This window comes from Fusarium odoratissimum (genome assembly GCF_000260195.1).
Source record: "Fusarium odoratissimum NRRL 54006 unplaced genomic scaffold supercont1.2, whole genome shotgun sequence".
Lineage (NCBI taxonomy): Eukaryota > Fungi > Ascomycota > Sordariomycetes > Hypocreales > Nectriaceae > Fusarium > Fusarium odoratissimum.
The window spans coordinates 555298-574853 of NW_022158688.1; the positions used below are offsets into that span (position 1 = coordinate 555298).

Below are 19556 nucleotides of genomic sequence, written 5' to 3' on the forward strand. Positions count from 1 at the left end.
AAAGACAGAGACAGGCCTCAGGAGGTAATAAAACTTCTAACGTAAAATCAGGATGCCAAAATCAACTGGACTAAGACCCCACTAAATATACTAAGTTTACCTAAGTACTTTTGTCACTTAGCATAACAGTCCTAGGTTTTCTTGACTCCTCTAGACACGGAATTCCGATTCTCTTGGACCCTGCTTTGACTATGCAGGTCCCATCTTATCATAGCTGACCAAAGGCTGAATCTTATTGGTGTAAGTTCAAGTTGTGGAGATTGAACACGCACTTAAATCTCACTGAATGGCGAGCCAGCCAATATGAGACAAACTACCTGGGTTCATTTCTCTCAGAGCAATGATGTGACGGAAGATAATATGCAGGATCATGAGGAGACTGTATAGTTAAAAGTCGAAATGTTAATATAAAGCTAAGAAATAAGAAAGAATTGTGCCTAAACTGATAACCCTATTTAGACCCCATTACACCTTATCCTCTTCCCCATCGTAACCATCCAAATGTCAGAACGGTAATCAACGACCCATAAAACCGTCTGATAGCCCATGCCGGCGCCAACAAGGGATCATTCTTCGGAATGAGCTGAACCGGTGACTTGAATGTTGGAACCGGCGCCTGGCTTCAGGTGCTGCGTCGAATCTCCTTGAACTTCTCGTTGATCTCTGTGACCTCGGGGAACTTGATCTTCTTGTCACTGACGACACGCTGCCACTTCTCCACAGCGCTCTCGTAGTCCCGAATCTTGTGATAGGACTTATCATAGTCGTTGTGCCACTTCTGGGACTCGATCTTCTCGCGCTGGTAGTACCCGTCTGTAGTCTCATACTGTTCCTTGAAGTCGTCTCTCTCGTCAGTCACAGTCTTCAGATCGTGTTCGGCCTTGGTGACCTTCTGAAGAGCGGTTGTGAGCTTCGTCTTTGTCTCCTTGAGTTCTGTCTCAGATGTAGCGAGCCTCTTCTGGAGATGTCCGTTCGCATCGAGTGACTCGGACAGCTTTCTCTTGAGGGTAAGGACCTCACTGCGGAGGGAAACGTTCTGCGCCTTTTGGATGCTGAGTTCGTTCTGGAGGGTGACTCTCTTAGACTCAAGAGTAGCAACTTGTCCCTGGAGGTTCTTGATCTGTGTATCGAGGCTCTTCTTCTCGATCTGAGCGCTGGTAAGCTTCTCGTTGAGGGTCATGTTCTTGCGGTGGAGAGCGCTGATATCTTCCTTCAGCTTGTTCATGTCGCCATGGTCCTTGAGGTCGTGGTTCTCAAGAGCATTGATAGCCCGAAGAAGCTCATCAACCTTCTTCTGGTGCGCGGCGGTGTTTTGCTTGATTTGCTTGTTGAGCTCATCAACCTCCGACCTGGCCTGGTTGCGTTCGCCAGTGAGGGACGTGATTTGGCCCTCAAGGTTCTGCTTGTCCTTCTTGAGAGTCTCGACCAGGACGGTTTGCTTGTGGAAGTCGGCATCAAGGGCAGCGAATCTCTATGTGATGTGAGTAAGTGATAGTTCTGAGGCTGATGTAGAAGACTTACGTTCTGGGCCTGAGCGGTAAGGTAGCCGGCCTGTTCAATGAATGCAACACCATGCGTCAAAGTCTCCAGGATAGTCTTGGGGAAGGGCATGGGATCAAGGACGCGAGGGAGAGTCTGCACGGGTTGGGGGAGGCGGAAGTCGGTCTCCTTTCTGGTGGGAGGAACGAGATCATCCGAGTCGAAAGAGCTTTATCGAGCTTCATTAGCATAAAACAGACTGAGTTGTACTGTTGTAGAATTGACTTACTGCGCCTTGGGCTCGATCTTGGCGACAAGGTTCAACTCGCCGATGCTGGCCTGCTTTCCATCGGCCTTGACCTCAATACCAAGCTTCTGAGTCTCCTTGTTCCAGGCACAAGTGATGTCAAAGAAGTTGTTGAAGGCGAACTTGTCGAACTTGTCATCAGATCCAACGACCTTCATGTTAGTACCCTTGAAGGCGGATGTCTTGGCATTGCCAGAGCCATCCTTAGTCCACTGCCATGAAGACACAATAGGCTTTCCATCCTCATAATCCTCAGGGAGGACGAAGATAGCCTGTTCGTTAACAGCATTCTCGCGCCAGTTGATGCTACCAGCCCAAATGCGAAGCGCAGCATTAGGGTTGATCTCACCCTGAGGTTGCCAGTGGCGCTCAAGAGCAGTGCTGGCCTTGCCACCAGAGAGACTTGTCATATCGACCTTGATCTTGCTGTAGTTCTGCTCAGTGGTGATGGCATAGTTGTACCATGCCCCGGAGAGAGTGAAGCTGACATCTGTTGTCTTGGGGAGCTGCTTCAGATCCTGGACGAGGATGGTTTGGAAGAACTTGGCCTTCTCAACGCCAGAAGCGTCTTTTGTCCATTGGGTGAAGATGTAGACGGGATCATTGGCGCGGACTACACCCTTGGGGAAGATGATGGTGAAGGTCTCGTCAACGGCGTAGTTGTACCAGTTGAGCTTTCCTTGGTAAATGAACATTGTGAAAAGTAGAACGGGATCTAAGCTTAAAGAAGAGAAGAGTGAAGGTAGGAGATGTAGTAAAGAGAAGAAGCTGATGTTTATGATGAACCAATTCTGTAGGAGATCAGCGCACCCTTTATAACCTTAACTATTGCTGCATGAGTCTGTCTTCATCACGAACTAGTGCGTATCCTCTCAGCTCTGCATGCAGAAAGTATTGCATAGCGACTAGCCCGAATACTGAGCACATCCGCTCGATGCTTCCGCGTAGCATTCCGCATGGCGCTTGTGACACTGTAAAATACCCGTGTGGCAAGCTGAACTCCCTTGACCATTCCCCATCCCAAGCCAAATCACAACTCAACACCACGCAAAACCCTCGTGGCTAGCTGTGCGGCTTGAAACATTGATCCTCACTAACAGTCTAGGAACCAGCCCTCGCTAATAATCCCCAAACGCTCTCTCAAGGCTGAGACAGGCGCTGCTTAGTCCAAGCTGAGACGAGACCCTGAAGAGGGTGCCCAATGATAACGGTTCAATAGTGCGCGCCACGTGCAGTCCAGCTCGCCACGGGCCGTGATAAGCGGCTAGAACGGTTCCTCCGCATTGGGTCCAGACCTCGCCAATCATGCGGACTATCTACCAATAAATTGATCACAGTGCAGGACTAGCCACAGAACAGTGATAGTTTGCGGTAATGTTGCCATTTTGGAGTTGGGGCTTAGACAGGCCGGGCTAGAACGCTGCGGCTGATGTGCGCAAGGGAACAGAATTGGTATGATGCATGCCAATTCAGGTTTCAGAGGCCAGCTGAGATACAGCGCAAGATTGCAAAACCTTGGAGGACACGAATTGCGAGATTGAAAGGACGAATTCGAAAGTTTTGAACCCTCAGGAAGTGATCACGTGTACGGAGGAGAACTGTGCGATGCTGGAGAGAAAACTTTGAAAGTACAAGGTGCCCTACCAAGGTGGGTCCTACGAATAGCTTCAATCAATCACCATGGTCGGCTCAACGAAACAAATAGAAGCGACGCGAGAATACCAACGGTTCACAGAAATTTTGCATGATGAGATTACTGTGAGTAGCTCAGGGGATGAATTATATGATTAATGGCTTGCATTTCCCTACCCACGACGACAACGATCAAAGCATCTTCCATTGCTTTCAATCCACTCAGTCCCACACACAATCTGGTCAAACCCGATGTCTCGGTGCCTGATTTCGTCTTCGCGTTCACCTCCTTCTGCTTCTTCCTTTTTTTGATGCGATGGCGCGTCCAAATTTGCTCGCACCAAAAATCAGGCAAAGTTCTTGAGGCTCCTTCTTCGTCCGTCCTCCGACATTCTTCGCAGGCTGGATGAGTACCTTCCCACATTCATGCACGGGTCAAAAGCTCCGATGGCTTCGTGTCACCCAGCTACGGGTATCGCTCGATCGAGGAGATTGACGAGAGGTACTTGCCATACAAAAGACTGCTTATTTCCTGGAGAAGTAGTGCTGCCTTGCCCCCACCTTACTCGCGTTTCGATCTCGTACTCGCACTTGGGTGGGAGTTGGGGACGCTCTCATCTTGATTGTTCAAAGTCGCTCCTGTCACAGCCGTACCCCTTCCTTTCTCTTCGTCTTCACATTGTAGTTCTGGAGGAATCCTTTGGCCCAGCCATACTGTGAGCTCCGACATTCAGGGTGTCAGCGCAGATGATACTTTGTGGGACTTCTTCCTTCCTTGCAAAAATAAGCATCACGCTCCTGCATCAGGTCATGTCTTGTCAAGAGCTTACATGTGGATACCTCTAGTCTTGATGTCGTGCCTTCTCCAGAGCCCAGCCTGGAACGTGTGTCAGTAGGTCAGGAGCTAAGCTCTGCGTTGACACTTGATGTAGAAGATCTCATTCAGATGCTGCTTTGTATGCGTTGGTTCTGTGATAAGGTTAATTGAGGCACCGGCCCCAACGTAATCGTCTTTGTTTCATTATCTTGTACTAAGTGACGCCTCGGAGGTACGTGACCGCTGTCTCTTTGAGCAATGTTCGAGGTGCTTGCGCATAAGCGTGTTTCGCTGTCAAAGGCTCTTTCCTCCTTGAAGAGGGTAGGTGACCAGGTCGTTCGATGTGGATGATGTTACCTGTCGATGTCAGTGTTCGGAAACTTGCTCACCTTCTAAATTCGATCTTGCACTTGCCTCTCTGCTCTTCATGCCTCTGAAGTCGCTCTGGCGTCGGGTAGGAGCGAGAGTGCTCTTAGATGAGTATAAGAACCCTCTTCCCCATCTTCTTCTTCTTCTTTTTTATTCTTCTTCTCTTCATGTTCATGTTCTCAAGGAGATCTGCTCCTCGCCGTCTTGTTGACCGACCATCAAGGTGTCGGCGCAAGTGCTGCGGTCTGGGATAACTTGCGCTAACCCCCCAGTGTCGCAGTAGGTTGGTAAGTCCGCGGCACAATTTTTGATTTATTATCACTGCTTGCAGTTTTGTCTACTCTCGTCGTTTCTCTGACCAGAGGGGTGTCAGTTGATTCAGTTTGAACTTTTTTTTTTTTTTTCCATTGCATTCACCGGCTTGCTGGTGGTGTGAAGAAGAAATTCCTGCCTCGTGATGTGAATGATGTGTGATGTGCTGGTGTCGAGCTGTGTCTGATGATGATGAAACTTTGCTGGTGGTGAAGATGCGCTGAACTTTGTGTAAAGAGTGGAAGGGGAATGCAATGAAATGAATGAATGTAAAATAGCAGATAGAAACAAGCACAAGAACGTAGGTAGGAATACAGATGAGGAACCGGAGAGGCGAGGGATGGGAGAGATGCTGTATTTATAGGAAAAGAGAAAAACAAGCTTTGTGGGATGGAGAGTTATCCTCCTGGTCAGACTTTTGCTTTACGTTTGCCTGTCACTCATTGGTGCCACGATATTTTAGTTGCAAGAGTTTATCTGCTCATCTCAGTGCTTAGGACGCGCCACGTCAGCCATTGCAAAGAAGGATGCTCACGACGGGGACGAAAGGATCAGGTGGAGGTGTAGACTTGCTCGTCACTCCAATGATCGGTCGACACTGGATGTGTTACCTGCATTTGAGACCTATCATAGAACTTAGATTCCATCGCAGAACTTAGATTGATCGACGCGAGCAATTGACGGTTGACCAGAAGAGGGGTTTGGCAGCTGGCGATACCTGTCGTCAGTTGGACGCCCATGACAACAAACAACAAACTAGTCCCATCAGAAGCTCTTCAATAACAACCTCGAGCCGCCTGCAGCATTAAATTTCCATCTACAGTATCCTCGGCGGTAACAAGCATCGCGCGTTTTAGTGTTGTTACGACGCGTTGCGTCATCCTGCGGTCGAGCTCGAAGCCTCTTCCATCGACCACCGAACACCGACGCCGCCTTCTCCTCAGCGAACAAAGTACAGACGATCGCTACCTAAGCACCCGCATCAGACTCAAATTGCCTGGAAATTGCCGAGAACCGAGTCAAGTCTTCAACGACGGTGCTACGATATCTACGCTGCTTCCGCCCGCCCATTGTCGAGTCTCGGCGAAGCATGACCAACGCAAACCCGACCCGCCCGTATCACGCCGCTCCAATACAATACGAATCTTACGATATATCTTGCTCAACAAAAGAAGAATTATTGCCCGTCTCCTTGCCCGTGTCGCTCGCGGGAGCTTCTGGCCAGGACAAGCGCGGACGTCGACCAGTCTCGAAAGGCAGTTGATCACGATTTTGAGCCCGAAGAACCACGAACCGAGTATCAAGAAGCCACGATCTACGCTTGCAAGTCCATAACGAAATATAAAATGGTAGGTGATCAGTATCAGAAGCAAGAGATTCGTCGACTCGAGCCCGGCATCATTCATTCCCGTTCAAGTTCCCAATTAACGGCGTTCTGGCAGCATCAGCAATCAGAACAACATTATCGACAGAGCCTCGCCGCCCCTCGTCCAAGAACCGATGGCGTAATATATAAAATACAGTCCAAAGAACAGAAGAGAGAACCAAATTTTCAATCCCTCTCCCTCAGTGTTCGACGCTCCAGTCTCAAACTCGTTGCGGACAGACAGGCTAACCACGATCAAGTATCCTTCCACCGAGAAGTTGTTGTCGACGCACATTTTTGGTCCGAAATGTCGTGTTAGGGAAATTCCCAAGTCAGTTCTGGCCGAAGACGTGATATTGATCGTGGACTGCCACATCGGGTCACGTCGCCAACAGTCCATACAGCGACACACACCACAATCGGGTACGGGGCGCGCTCTGCATTGAGCTGGTTGAGATATCACCAGCTTTGAATATCAATCAATCAACAAGATACGGTGGATGTTCCACGGATAGCTTATTAATATATCTCAAAGACCTGCTCCGGAGACTGGGCCTTCGCCTCGCATGATGCCGTGTATAAATCCATACCCTCCCATCAAGAATCGCTCACCGTGAGGTCGTAAGATAAACGGGCATGTGCTTCCAAAGGGGACAGTTATTATATCCCCAGGGTTAGTTGTCGAAACGAAGCAACCAATCATACCCTTTTCCGTGATGAAGATGCTTGAGTCTGGATAATTAAAGTCCCACACCGGTTTTCCAAATTGATACCCATCTGCTTGCTCGGCCTCCTTGGATAACTCTGATGAGATGTACTGCTGATAAGCCTGCTCATCGAGTACAATTCCAAGATATGCCAGGAAACTTTGCATCAGAATCCGCTCTTCTCCAGGGTTACTATCTTCATTGAGGCCGAATGATAATGAAGTCGCAATTGCGTGAGTTCACTGCTGTTGTAGATCTTACTTGGTCGGCTCAGTCGTAGGTTCTCGAGAATTCTGCGCCACACATGCCCTAGCTTGACTCGTCTTTCTTCCAACTTCATGTTGGCGTTACTAAAAAGGCTTTCATTGTATGTTTCGGAAACCTTGATCGAATCAATAAGAACGCCACGTAGAGCCAGAACCTTTGACTCGGCATTAATGCTCCTGGTTGGTTTCAAATCAAGCGACGGACTCCATGGAAGTGCTTTACCAAACCTGAAAGGATTTCGAAATAACATGGCCCAATCCCATCGGGGCACCCAAGATGGGTGATTCGTGCCTGGAGCGTAGAGTTACACATCTGTGTTCTGCATGTCGACGAAAGCAGCAGCGACAGAGTCCATATAAACCTCCACCGTCGATTTGTCATAGTCAGGATAGAGGAGCTCACTGCCCCGTGTAATACTCATCAAACCATCGAGACCATATATCATATCTCTTGGATCGGTGCTGAAAAAGTTTGATGCCAGATACAACATGTATAGCCAGTTCTTGGGCTGCCGCAGGCGCTCTGTAGTAGCAGTAGCGGCCCACCAGCATTTGGGGTCCGTAAAGCCTATGGCTTTACTAAACGCTGGCTCCATGATGATATACCCGGCGACCAGCTCGACCTGGTCCCATTCGATTGTCGAGTGACCACAATGAACAAGTCGAGACTGGTTCGCGTTGGTTTCTTGAATGACCCAAACCCGTGTGAAATAGGTGTGAGAATACAACCAAGTCAAAGATTTCCACATGTCTTTGGTGACGGCCTCGATTTCATTTGGTAACGGTATCAGGCTTCTGTTCTGATACACCACCTCGTGATAGACATTTCCACGAGCGCTTAACCCATTAGCTGAGATACCAAGCTTTTGACAAAGGACTTCTGAGATTAGGTGAACTGTGTTGATGGCAGTTTCTGCATCATTTTCTGGCGTATCTGGCCCGAACCAGATTAGAACTGTCCTGGCGTTTTCGTAGATCTTCCGCATTTGTTTTACCTGAGCATTGCGCTCTAATATATGGGACTGGTCGATACTGGGTGGTTAGGAAGGTCAGCGGTGACACGGAGAGGCTACCTGGATATAAAGGAATGCTTGGCTTTGTACAGTTTGTCTCATTGTTTGTCAAGGGGAGCCAATCAGTGAAGCGACGTACCAAATGGCATCTGCCCACAGATACCTTGATCTATCTCGTTGTCTGAAATGGCCGAGTGCATTGTAGAGATTCTGAGTGACCTTGAGTCTTTTACCGTGGCAAATTATATCGGTCTTCTGATTCAGGTCTCCCCAGACATAGGAAATGGCCTCGTACTCGGGATACTAGCATCGGACCAAGAGGCCGGATGAACACGGCATTGGATTGGGTCATCATCATTACCGGGGAGAAGTTCTGCGATTCGGAATGAAGTTTGCGTGCCAAGCTCTTGGTACAAATATCCAAGTTCGTGTTCGGTCATGGTGCTAGTAGCGGTACTCCAAGAGTGGGGAGTTATACTTGTCAAGATATGCCATTTACTTCGGGCCGAGCCGCTCATCCACGCATGTAATTGCGTTAACCCAGACCTGTAGCGTAGCTAAACCAAAAGATTATATAATTAGGATGACAAACTCGGTATTTAAAGTAAGGCTTTTAACGTGATAACAGAAGTCTTGAAGTTTATCGATTCGATCGTGTGTTACATGTGTTACAGTGAGGCATGTTTAGCCTCCCCTCAACATCCCCTGTCGTCCTCAATTATCGGCGGGGCTGTAACTGCTTGGTTGGCCTGAAATTATGAGGCCACTGACCATGAACTTACCCCGCCTTCTTTAGTTTGATACGTAAATCCAAGCTTGATAAACCATTCAAGTTCAGTTAACAGCAAACTGTTACCACTATGGCATCTACTACCCGATTCAGACTCGTCTTTAACGTGCCTAAATTATCGTTGGCTCAATGTAAAGAGGCCATTTTCGCTGCTGGAGCAGGTCGCTTACCCGGCCCGGGTAATTATACCGAGTGTTGTTGGACTGTCATTGGGACCGGCCAGTTTCGCCCTGGCGATGCAGCCAAGCCACACCTTGGCGAAGTCGGAAAGCTTGAGGAGGTTGAAGAGGCAAGGGTTGAAACTATTTGCGTGGGTGAAGACGTTGCCAGGAACGCCGTCAAAGCTCTGAAAAGGTTAGCGATTCCCTCTATAACTCTGCGCACTGCTAATGCTTCTCAGCGCCCATCCCTATGAAGAGCCCTCTTACTCTGTGTATCGACTAGAAGATTTTTGAGGGGAACATGGATGGCGTAGTGATTAAAGGCAGGGTGGCAAGTTGTACCGGAAAGGCCGTTGATTATGATTATAAGTGTCTGCCATAGCAGGAACCACAGTGGAAGGACATGTGCAGAAGGAGAAGAAACAAAACCCACGATGAATAGTCTATATAAAAATATTTCTTGAAAAAAGAAATAAAACCGCCGGTTTCGTCTGTAGTACGCGTCAGCTGACAGTCCGAATCGAGGAACCAGTGTAACGCCCAATGTCAGCACGGCTTATTATACCGGATGATCATCTCTTGGGCTTTCACTTCTTTCAACTTGAATGGAAACTCAAGAATATGTCTCATAAAACTATCTCTAATGTTGTGATCGCTGGTGTAAGTTTGTCGAATTGCAGACAAAGCCCACGCTGACATCCAAAGGGCACCGGACGTCTTGGTCCTTCAACCATCAAGCACCTCCTCAAAAACGGCCTCAAAGTCAGCGTGCTTACTCGCGATCCAACTTCGGCAAATCTCCCACCAGACGTCGATGTCATCGGAGCAGATTACACATCAGCCGAGACTTTGACACCAAGCCTTGTAGGTCGCGGGTTTGATGCCATCGTCATCATACTCAACCGCCTCGCCTACGATGCATCAGTGGTTGCGATGCAAGCAGCCGTCAACGCTGGCATCTATCGAGCCATTCCTTCATTCTTTGGTGTTTCTCTTGACAATCCCGAGATAGCCAACATGCCATTCATGAAGACCAAGCTACCCGTCCTGAACGACGTTTTGGCAAAGGCTGAGAAGGGTGAGATTACGTACACGGGCATCAATACTGGCATGTTTCTGGATTGGGTGCTTGATGAAGATATCTTTGTTGGTCTCTCTGGCAAAGCACCAACTCGTGTTGCGGACGGTGGAGACATCCCAATGTCTGCAACGGCGCTCGATGATATCGGCAAGGCCATTTCTTCTGTCCTCTCGAAACCTGAAGAGACCGTTAACAAGCTTTATTATGTACACACTGTGGTTATGACACAGAATCAGGTGTTGGGATATGCTCGTGAAGCTGCTCCAGCCACGGAGTTTGCTGTTGAACAAGTTGATACGAAGGTGCTTGTCGAAGCTGCGTGGAAGCGGTACAACGAAGGAATCAGAGACCGGGTTTCCGTGAGGGACTTTGTCATTAGGGCGAGTTATGGTATGGGGAATGGATTCTTTCCAAAGACTGACAATGAATTTATGGGGATTAGACAGTGGAGCGCTGAGGAACTGAAGGAGGAGATATTCAAGCGCGTCAAGGCCAATCCACCTGTTGGTCTCAAGGTTCCAGAAGGGTAAGTTCATGTGAGGCTCAGGGAGTCAAAGCTGACTATCTAGGCTCCCATTTCCCAGTGATTGATCAAACAATCTAGTTCTCTTCTGTATCTTCCAGCCCATATAGTTGGTCAAATAGCTTCATGCCACGTTCCCCTGACGCCTCTCTCAGTTCTGACAATCGCTTCCTCAGCGTCGAGTATCGATCCACCTCTGCGGGTTCCTTGTAATCAATATCCTCAATTGCTACAGGAGGTAGTAAGTCGGCAAAGGGATTTTGAAATGATGGATTCTCTCGATGTAGCTTACGTTCACAGAACGAGAGTAACAACAACGCCATATCATCCTGATCGAAACCTGGGAAACAATTCCTTGCAATGTCTAGTGCACACTGCACACTTGCTTTTGTTGTCGTGTGTGTAGAGTGCCATAAACAACGAAGTAGCTTGACATACTTTGTCCATTGAACTCTCACGTCGGCGTCGTTTTCCACATCGTTGACGTTGAACTCTGGATATAAATCCCACAGTCCAGCATTTTTCAGACGTCGCAAGGACAAGGTGCAAGAGCGCTTTTCAATGTGAAGGACTCCCTGAGAAAGGTACTCTCCGTTATCATACTCACTTCTGTTAAGTCGAAGATCACGAAAATTGTTCTCTTGATCTGAAAGTTCCGCATCCTTGAACGAGTTGAGTAACCACTTATCCCTTGCAAACTGCCCGCGTGGGAACTGTGATGTATCCACAGCACAAATACAAATATCGCCCGGGTGACTAAACTGTGGGCGGCAAAATCTCCAATTTGCATACTGGATGACAAACATGAGAGAACTGCTCCATGAAACGAGGTTGTCGGTCACATTGCTACTAAAAGGACCCTTATCTAAATGCTGGTGTAGCATTTGTGAAGCCTCTTTATAGTCCATTGAGAAAATGTCGATCCCGTGACGATTCGCTTCGCCGCACTGGCTAAGTATTGAAGCGATGACATCTTTGTCGTTGCGACCCGTGCTGTTGTCATCATATGCCCGGAACAGGTATCGTGGCATGTGCTTTGGAGGCTTGTTGACCGAGTCGCTGAAAACAAAGTTCTCTGGTTGAAATATTGTCGGGCCACCGGGGCAGTTGCATAGTGAATGAATCCAGAACTTGATCCAATGTTTTATTTTTCTCTTCCCTCTCCACCACTTCGCTAGTGGCAAGATAATCCTCTAGATTAAGATCTCCAGAAGGCCTCGTGGCTTGATGATAACATTCTTCCGCAGTCTTCCACAAGATGTCGCCACTTTGCGCTCCCTGGATTTTTCCCTGTGCAATCTTCTCTACAGGCTTCTCGAAATGTTGAAGGAGGCCATCTACGTTGAAGAACGTCTTGTCGCCTAGTGAAGCGACTTGTCTAACAACAGCCTGAGTTGCAGAGTCGTTTAGGAGTCTCGCAACTCGACCAAGTTCAATAGCCCGGGTTTGGACTGTGCAGATGGACTCGGCATCTTCCTCGTTGAATAGACCACCAGCACGAAGCAGCTTAACGACGTTGGCTGCATGTTCCGACAAAGCATCGGCTGCTTCGCCGTAACTATGTAAGGATTCCTTGAGAGACTTGCGCGGTTGTCTTCTCTTTTTGTCAGTGATTTTCAGCGCATCGATCCTGTTAGCAATATCTCTAACCTCGGCCGTAGCCTTTTTTTCGTGGTCGTTCATCGTCTGGACAGTTGGTCAAACAGGACGTCTTGAGGACGATGAGGTTCGAGAAGGGGAATATGTCTTGGTGCGGGGTCTTGAATACGACATCCGTCATGCAAGACGCGTAAATGCAAAGGAGCCAATCGAAAGACCATCTTCAAGCCATTGATGCTGTGTGATGGAGCTTGAGTACATCCGATTCGCTACACAGTTCCTCAACTCTTCAACCCAAAGGGTAATCCAGTCAGTTCTGAACGATTCCTTCAATATTTCGCAAAATTCCAATGACAAACTGAGGGCCAAGATTGGCATCAACAATGCAACAGAGGCGGTCGAACGACTAGGGTCCTTCGCTGACAACCATAGGACGATGCCAGTGACGATCTAAAGCCTCTTTGACTGTCATCGGCACGTCAATATCGTAGTCATTGTCGCCAAAGTGGAGGGTGTTGATGCGAATGGTGAGTGGCTCAACTGCGCTTTGGTGTATGATCTACATTGCGCACGAGTAGTGAGTGTGCTGAAGCCGACAAGCTGATATTATTGTGAAGATATCGTGATGCAGAATTGTTGAGAACATTGAGAAGCCGCGCTAGTGATTTGGATGTAATAAGCCTGGCGCATATTTTGGCAGCCGTCTCTGACGTGAATGACAACATGTAACGTTGTTCAAACCACGACAACAATAAATAGTATTACAGTGTTAAGTATTGTCTTTCATTTTTCTCAGATAGATATGTAAAAGGACAAAAAACATACAACACCGGGGATTCGCTGGTCGTCACCGACCCAACTACTAATCCGGCGCTTCGAAGCTTGACTCTGGGGGAGCGGACGGGACCCCGTATTCTCTTCGAGCTTTGGTCGTATGTGAAAGTCCACGATGCAAAATCACCTCAAGAGGTTGTCAAAGATATGCAAAATCATAACTAATAGCTGCAATTCGTTCTTCAAATTGGAGAAATGTGCACATGAGTCCTGCCCTCAACAAGAACCGAGATCTTGACAAATCCATCTCTATCCGCATTCACTGTCCTGTCGAGATAACTGTATGTCTGACCCGGAGAAAGACGAGAAATACCAAGGTCGAAAACGCCTGCATCAGCTGAGGGATAGAGAACTAGTTCCAAATCCCGAGATGTAAGAGACCTTGCTTTTGCTATAAGGACACCAGGATATGGCACTTCTGAAAGGATGGGGCCTTTCAATGCTGTTTCAGACGGTCCCTACGAGAGCTATTAGATGACATCCTAATCTCAATAACAAGGATGGTGAACATACCTTCTGTACCATCCGATGATATGCCCCAGGTCGGATAAGAGCAGCCGTCAATGCCGCTTGATTCATCAAACACGACGCATTCTCAAGGTCGAGATAATGAGAACCCGTCGGTGCTGTCTTAACACCCCATGCTCTCTCAAACTTGTTCACACAAGCCTCTTTCAGCTTTTCATCACCGTATTCACCCGCAGCAATGGCAAGTTGAGTGTACATAGCATACTCATTCGAGCGATAATTGCCCGCATCAATCTTATCCGCTCCCACGAGTCCAGTCAGCGAGACCTCTTTCGTTTTGGTATCAAACTGAACTGTCTCATTCCGAATGATAGCCCAAAGACGTCTGGAGAAGTTTCTCAAAGGACCGCATCCCATCATGATTGCTGCCAAATCTCCAGCTGCGCCGCATAGACCTGGAATAGTGAAGCCTGTCAACTCGGACCTTATAGTCAAGACACTGCCACTGGTCTCGCTAAAGTTCGTGTTCAGAGACTCCTCAAATATTGGTAACAGGACTTCAGTGGACTTCGTTCCAAACACTCGATCGTAGAGAACTGCTCCTGTCATGCCTTGCAGATTGCACATGACGTAGATCCAATTAGGCTCACATGAAATGAGACAGTATGGACTAGCAGACCATTGTCGCACAAGTGATTCCTGAAGGTCATGAAGACTGTATCTGTAGGAATGCTTTTCGTCAATGTTGAAGACCAGACTTCCAGGCTTTGTATATCTCATATCACCTGTATTGGCGGTGTAAAGCATGACTCCCTGCAGCAAGAACCCCGTGACCATGATATTGTCTTTCTTGACTGGATCCCAATCGAGTGAGAATTTGCCGGTCAAACGTTCCCACTTCCAGAAATTGAGAACTTTCTGAGTCAAAGACCGCTCAATGATTCGTTGGAAAGCTTCGTTGACGTAGCCGTGCGCGTTTGGAGCATAGATTGACTGGTAAAGACCGAGTACAAACATCATCTGGTAGATCTGATAACGAAGGGCTGCGGTCTGGTATTGGTCGACAATAGTAAAGCCTGACCAGTCATCAAGACTTTGAAAGGCCTGATCAAACAGGAATTGTAGCTTCCTGAGACTCTCAATGCTAAGTTCTTCATCCTCCTCTCTCTTGGAAGCTGCGGCGACAAGTCTGTCTGTCTCGGCAGCTTGGCGTAAGATGAACTCGTTTCTCGTTGTTCTCTTCTTATAGCCTCGATTCCTTTCAGTTCTTGATGAGCCATTGGCGTACAGGAAAGCAGCGAAAAGAAAACTAGGGGCCCAATAGCCTGAGTTCTCCCATAGGGTGTCTCCTGTAGTGAAGTAGGCGCCTAAGATAGACAAGGTCCAGACGAGGAGAGGGAATAGGATTGCTCCGGCACCAAACCACTGTCGCTTTATGTTAGCACAATATTGTTGTTACTGGAGAAGTCCATCAATGGGCCCGGCTTACCGCAAAGAGCGCGAGCGAGACGCTTGCCCAAGTCAGCGCGAACAATATGCCACCAAGTACATTGGCGCTCGCAAGATATCCGGCTCCAGGGAAGACCAGCCCAAGAGCTGCAGCTCTGTATTTTGGCCCGATATCAACATAGTTCTGGAAGAAGATTCCGAGGGCAGTAAGAACCAAGGCAATCCAGACACCAAGCGTGCGTGCCTGGACGTTCTTGCGATGAGGGCCGGAGCCAACGTTTGGTGGGATAAGATCTTTCACATATGGTCCTGGGCGTGTCAGTAACTTTAACTGTTTTTCACGCAAATTATCTAGTACCTACCTGACGTCCCATAGGCTTGTCCATGTTGGGCACTCGACTTCGCTGGACCCATGATTGACGGTGATGGTAGGAGAGTGTCTTGTGCAAATACAGGACAGAGTAAACCTGCAGTCTGGCGAAATTTGTCTGTTCAATATGCCTTTCATGTCCATTAATCTGGGGTAGTATCCAATCACCCCGGACTTTGCGGGGTTGTGATCGTTTGTGATCTGGTCATTCTTTTCTGACTATCCACAAGCTAAATAGCAGTTTATATGTGGGGAGTTTGTCAGAATACCATGACAAGACAACCTAGCCAAGATATTTGGCCCAGCAAAGTCAAACTTCCTGGCAGGCTATCTGTTCCTCGAAATCCAACTTTTTGTTCACTATTCCTACCTAGTTTCTTCGCACAGTCATCGTCAAACGCCCCAATGTCCAAAGAAATCAGATCCCCAAGGCCCTATACCTCCGAAGCAGAATGTCTGCAGTACCATTCCCAACTATTCAGCACCTTCGCCGCCGGAAAAACTAAAAGCATCAAATGGCGAAAATGGCAACTCAAGCAAATGTGGTGGATGCTAGTCGACAACGAGAAAGCCATCGCCGAAGCACTAGCAGCTGATCTCGGACGCCACGAGTTTGAGGCCCTGACATCAGATCTTCATGGCTTGAAAACAGATATCCTCGAACATCTCAACCATGTGGAGGAATGGGCAGCTGATGAGCCAGTATCCTCAGCTGGATTCCTCATGGGAACATTAGGAAAAGCGCGCATTCGAAAAGAGCCTCTCGGTGTCGTTTTGGTCATCGGGGCATGGAATTTTCCCTTCCTGCTTACGTTACAACCTGTCATTGCCGCTATAACTGCCGGTTGTTGCGTCGTTGTCAAACCATCTGAGCTATCGGTTGCTTCTCAGAATCTCATGCAAGATCTTGTAGGGCGGTATCTCGACCCAGAAGCCATTAGGTTCGTCACAGGAGGACCGCAGGAAACAACAAAACTTCTTGAACTTAAGTTTAATCACATCTTCTTCACCGGTTCAACAAAGGTCGCAAAACTTGTTGCTGCAGCTGCAGCAAAACATCTCACCCCTACGGTTTTGGAGCTAGGTGGTCAGGGACCAGCTATAGTGACTGCCAAATCTGACGTTGATCTGGCGGCTAAGCGTATTGCCTACGCCAAATTTCTAAACGCTGGACAGATTTGCCTGTCGGTGAATCACGTTTTTGTCGATCCAGAGGTTCATGATACTTTTGTGCAGAGATTACATCACTGGACACAGCGGTTCTCTGGGGGCGAGTCGAGCCATATGTGCAAGATTGTCAATAAGCGCAACTTTGAGCGCTTGTCAGGCTTGCTGGAGGAGACTTCGGGGAATGTGTTTCGAGCTTCTGGCAATGGAGGGGGAAATATGCTGAGCCCGACTGTTGTTACCGACGTGGGCATAAATGGTAAGTTTCTTGGCTTTCTTGGTGCAACTTCTGTTCTAATTTTTCTATAAGACTCGCTTCTAAGTGAGGAGTTGTTCGGTCCCATTTGCCCAGTCCTCAAAGCGACGTATAAAGATGCAGTTCGCCAGACCAGTAGGTAAGTGAACAGTCATAGCCAAGGCAAGTATTATATGCTGCTGACATGAAATAGTGGTCCTCATCCTCTCGCAATCTACATCTTCAGTTCAGACCGCTCAGAGATCGACTATGGTAAAATTCCTCCCCACTGACGAACAGGATCCTTGCTAACACACTGTACGCAGTCCTAAAGAATACCATATCAGGCGGTGTCACCATCAACGATGTTCTAATGCATTACGGCGTACCCGGCGCTCCATTCGGCGGTGTAGGTGATTCCGGTCAGGGCTACTATCACGGCAAATACGGTTTCATGGCCTTTACCCATCAGAGGACCATCTTGGAAATGCCGACTTGGATGGATAAGCTTATGGCATTTCGATATCCCCCTTTCGACATGAAAAACATGAGCAACTTTGTGGTTAAGAACAACCTGGATTTCCATCGAGGAGAGACAATGGAGGATCAGGTGGTCGGGGGTAACCGATCTTGGCTTTGGGCAAGAATTGGGGTCTTGGTCGCTTCTGCGATTGGCATTGCTGTGAAGAACCGTCAGAGTATTCAAGGAATACTTTTGTAAACTTAGAACAGAGAACATTGATGGTCAGGATTTCATAGTAAGAACACAGTTATCATTTTCTCAGCCCACCACTACAAGGATATCTTGTTCAGATAAAGCAGGCCAAGGCCGGGTTTTTTTGTCTACTTTTGAACATGGAACGCCTGTGCCTCAACGATAGTCTTTTCTATTACTCAATATTGCAATCCTTAACCTTGCTGTTAACCATTTGGGTTAGTCATCATAGCCGTTTTGTCAAACACGACTTGTGTCGGAGTTTACGAATTCCTTTCCCAATTTGACCCTAGTGTCTTCATGGATCCAACGCTAACACCCGATGCAGGAGCTTCCCCAGCCGAGGATCATATTGTAATTATGCCTCTCACAACCTGTCATTCTTTTCTGACTGCACCTTTATTTCCTGTGTCATGTATACATGACGTTACCTGTTCTGGTGGCCGCTTATGCATAAACGGTCACTAGGTCAGCTGCCGAATTCTTCACGTGTCAATCACTAACAGTGTCACCGCAGCACCGTTACTACTCAAGGATCGCCTCCGTTCCGTCAATCTGCCTCACTGAGCACCATTTGCATTTCTATTCATCTTGCTTTTACTGTGTTTCCCTGCTCAGAAGAAAGCACTTTTTCAGGCACAATGCTCCCTCCTAACGCTACCAACTATGTTTCATCACTTCTCTCAGAGGCTCATGAACTCTCACAGCCATTACTTGATGGACTGTCAACCTCTCCTCTCACTATACCCGTGTCATTAGTGTCTGCACTAGGCCTCGGCTACTTGTCAAACAGGATTCTAGTCAGCAGGGCTCTGAATCATGGCACCAAAGCATACTTCGATTGGAATAAGGAGATTGTGTTGGTAACTGGTGGATCAGGCGGCATTGGAGGCGAGACTGTGCAGCAGTTGGCCAGCAAGGGCATTCGTGTGGTTGTTCTTGATGTACTTGCTTTAACTTACAAGGCTCGTGAGTTACCTCTCCTCTTGATAGCAGGGAGAGGCACTTACTATTGACAGCATCGAACGTTTACTATTATAAATGCGACCTTACGAATTACGAGCAACTACAAGAGGTGGCTGGGAGAATTAGGCGGTAAGTAACATCATATGAGTACTTGTTTATATATGCTGACTTCGCCTATTAGTGAGGTTGGCGACCCTACAATAGTTGTAGCGAATGCTGGTGTCTGTCGTGGAAAGCCTCTATTGAAAGCTACCAAACAGGATGTTGACCTGTTAGTTCACAATCATATCTAACCAAGGAAGTTGAACTAACTTGGTATCCAGTACAATTGGAGTCAACACTCTAGGTCTCATTTGGACCATCAAGACCTTTCTCCCCGCAATGGTATCCCGCAACCATGGCCATCTTCTCATCGTCGCCTCACAAACAGGATACTTGGCCACCGTAGGCATCACCGACTATGCAGCCAGCAAATCAGCAGCCATTGCCATTTACGAAGGGTTACATACCGAGATCAAGCACGTGCACAAAGCTACCGCGGTCCGACTTTCGTGTGTCTCACCGAGCCATGTACAAACCCAGATGTTTACGGGTGTCAAGTCTGTTCCTGGTATGTCGACTATGACGACCGAGTATCTGGCGGATAAGATCTGTGGTATTCTCATGAGTGGAAGGGGTCAGAACATTATTGTTCCGGCTGCAGCTACAATGTCACCTTGGGTTCGTGTGTTGCCGGGTTGGGTCCGTGTTCTCCTGCAAGATGCGGCAGCTCCGGCGTTTACCGACTTGAAGCCTCATGATCCTTTTAAGGATGCCAAGTAGACAGGCATTACGTTCTATAAATAGCTCATTCTTCAATAAGAACATATATAAAATATACTCTTTGAAGTCAAGAACGTGTTGTACTGCAATTTACAACTTCCCCATCCC

General features: G+C 47.9%; 8 protein-coding genes and 1 non-coding gene across 9 annotated transcripts; 4 read left to right on the plus strand and 5 right to left on the minus strand.

Moving 5' to 3' along the window:
• Positions 1-622: 622 nt before the first annotated feature.
• FOIG_01801 (uncharacterized protein) lies at positions 623-2481 on the minus strand (the record flags this gene model as incomplete). Its single annotated transcript, XM_031198790.1, has 3 exons — positions 623-1471; positions 1522-1708; positions 1769-2481. The coding sequence occupies 3 exons, from the start codon at positions 2479-2481 to the stop codon at positions 623-625; spliced, it is 1749 nt and encodes a 582-aa protein (XP_031070827.1).
• A 5003-nt stretch (positions 2482-7484) lies between these two features.
• On the minus strand, positions 7485-8708 carry FOIG_01802 (uncharacterized protein; the record flags this gene model as incomplete). The annotated part of the gene is made up of 3 exons (XM_031198791.1): positions 7485-8287; positions 8408-8494; positions 8545-8708. The coding sequence occupies 3 exons, from the start codon at positions 8706-8708 to the stop codon at positions 7561-7563; spliced, it is 978 nt and encodes a 325-aa protein (XP_031070828.1). The 3' UTR covers positions 7485-7560.
• A 369-nt stretch (positions 8709-9077) lies between these two features.
• FOIG_01803 (uncharacterized protein) lies at positions 9078-9698 on the plus strand. Its single transcript, XM_031198792.1, has 2 exons — positions 9078-9412; positions 9459-9698. The coding sequence occupies exons 1-2, from the start codon at positions 9129-9131 to the stop codon at positions 9511-9513; spliced, it is 339 nt and encodes a 112-aa protein (XP_031070829.1). The 5' UTR covers positions 9078-9128; the 3' UTR covers positions 9514-9698.
• Positions 9699-9840: 142 nt separating this feature from the next.
• Positions 9841-10873, plus strand: FOIG_01804 (uncharacterized protein; the record flags this gene model as incomplete). Its single annotated transcript, XM_031198793.1, has 2 exons — positions 9841-9879; positions 9925-10873. 2 exons carry the CDS (start codon positions 9841-9843, stop codon positions 10828-10830), a joined length of 945 nt encoding a protein of 314 aa, XP_031070830.1. The 3' UTR covers positions 10831-10873.
• Positions 10874-10900: 27 nt separating this feature from the next.
• On the minus strand, positions 10901-12713 carry FOIG_01805 (uncharacterized protein; the record flags this gene model as incomplete). The annotated part of the gene is made up of 2 exons (XM_031198794.1): positions 11991-12713; positions 10901-11953 (listed from the first exon to the last, which is right to left on the minus strand). Exons 1-2 carry the CDS (start codon positions 12504-12506, stop codon positions 10901-10903), a joined length of 1569 nt encoding a protein of 522 aa, XP_031070831.1. The 5' UTR covers positions 12507-12713.
• A 527-nt stretch (positions 12714-13240) lies between these two features.
• Positions 13241-13356, minus strand: FOIG_01806. Its single transcript, XR_004093413.1, has one exon. It is a non-coding gene; the product is annotated as a 5S ribosomal RNA (ribosomal RNA).
• An 82-nt stretch (positions 13357-13438) lies between these two features.
• On the minus strand, positions 13439-15587 carry FOIG_01807 (uncharacterized protein; the record flags this gene model as incomplete). Its single annotated transcript, XM_031198795.1, has 4 exons — positions 13439-13714; positions 13770-15149; positions 15214-15482; positions 15536-15587. The coding sequence occupies 4 exons, from the start codon at positions 15585-15587 to the stop codon at positions 13439-13441; spliced, it is 1977 nt and encodes a 658-aa protein (XP_031070832.1).
• A 361-nt stretch (positions 15588-15948) lies between these two features.
• Positions 15949-17666, plus strand: FOIG_01808 (aldehyde dehydrogenase (NAD+); the record flags this gene model as incomplete). Its single annotated transcript, XM_031198796.1, has 4 exons — positions 15949-16969; positions 17021-17105; positions 17160-17218; positions 17272-17666. The coding sequence occupies 4 exons, from the start codon at positions 15949-15951 to the stop codon at positions 17664-17666; spliced, it is 1560 nt and encodes a 519-aa protein (XP_031070833.1).
• Positions 17667-18030: 364 nt separating this feature from the next.
• FOIG_01809 (uncharacterized protein) lies at positions 18031-19473 on the plus strand. The gene is made up of 4 exons (XM_031198797.1): positions 18031-18629; positions 18680-18755; positions 18808-18897; positions 18950-19473. The coding sequence occupies exons 1-4, from the start codon at positions 18302-18304 to the stop codon at positions 19446-19448; spliced, it is 993 nt and encodes a 330-aa protein (XP_031070834.1). The 5' UTR covers positions 18031-18301; the 3' UTR covers positions 19449-19473.
• The last annotated feature ends 83 nt before the right edge of the window (positions 19474-19556 follow it).

Excerpts from the sequence above, each read along its gene's own strand:
- FOIG_01803 (XM_031198792.1), top strand. The coding sequence starts at position 9,129 with ATGGCATCTACTACCCGATTCAGACTCGTCTTTAACGTGCCTAAATTA. Across the intron at positions 9,413-9,458 it reads GCCGTCAAAGCTCTGAAAAG|CGCCCATCCCTATGAAGAGC; the intron begins GTTAGCGATTCC and ends AATGCTTCTCAG.
- FOIG_01809 (XM_031198797.1), top strand. The coding sequence starts at position 18,302 with ATGCTCCCTCCTAACGCTACCAACTATGTTTCATCACTTCTCTCAGAG. Across the intron at positions 18,630-18,679 it reads TGCTTTAACTTACAAGGCTC|CATCGAACGTTTACTATTAT; the intron begins GTGAGTTACCTC and ends TACTATTGACAG. Across the intron at positions 18,898-18,949 it reads ACCAAACAGGATGTTGACCT|TACAATTGGAGTCAACACTC; the intron begins GTTAGTTCACAA and ends CTTGGTATCCAG.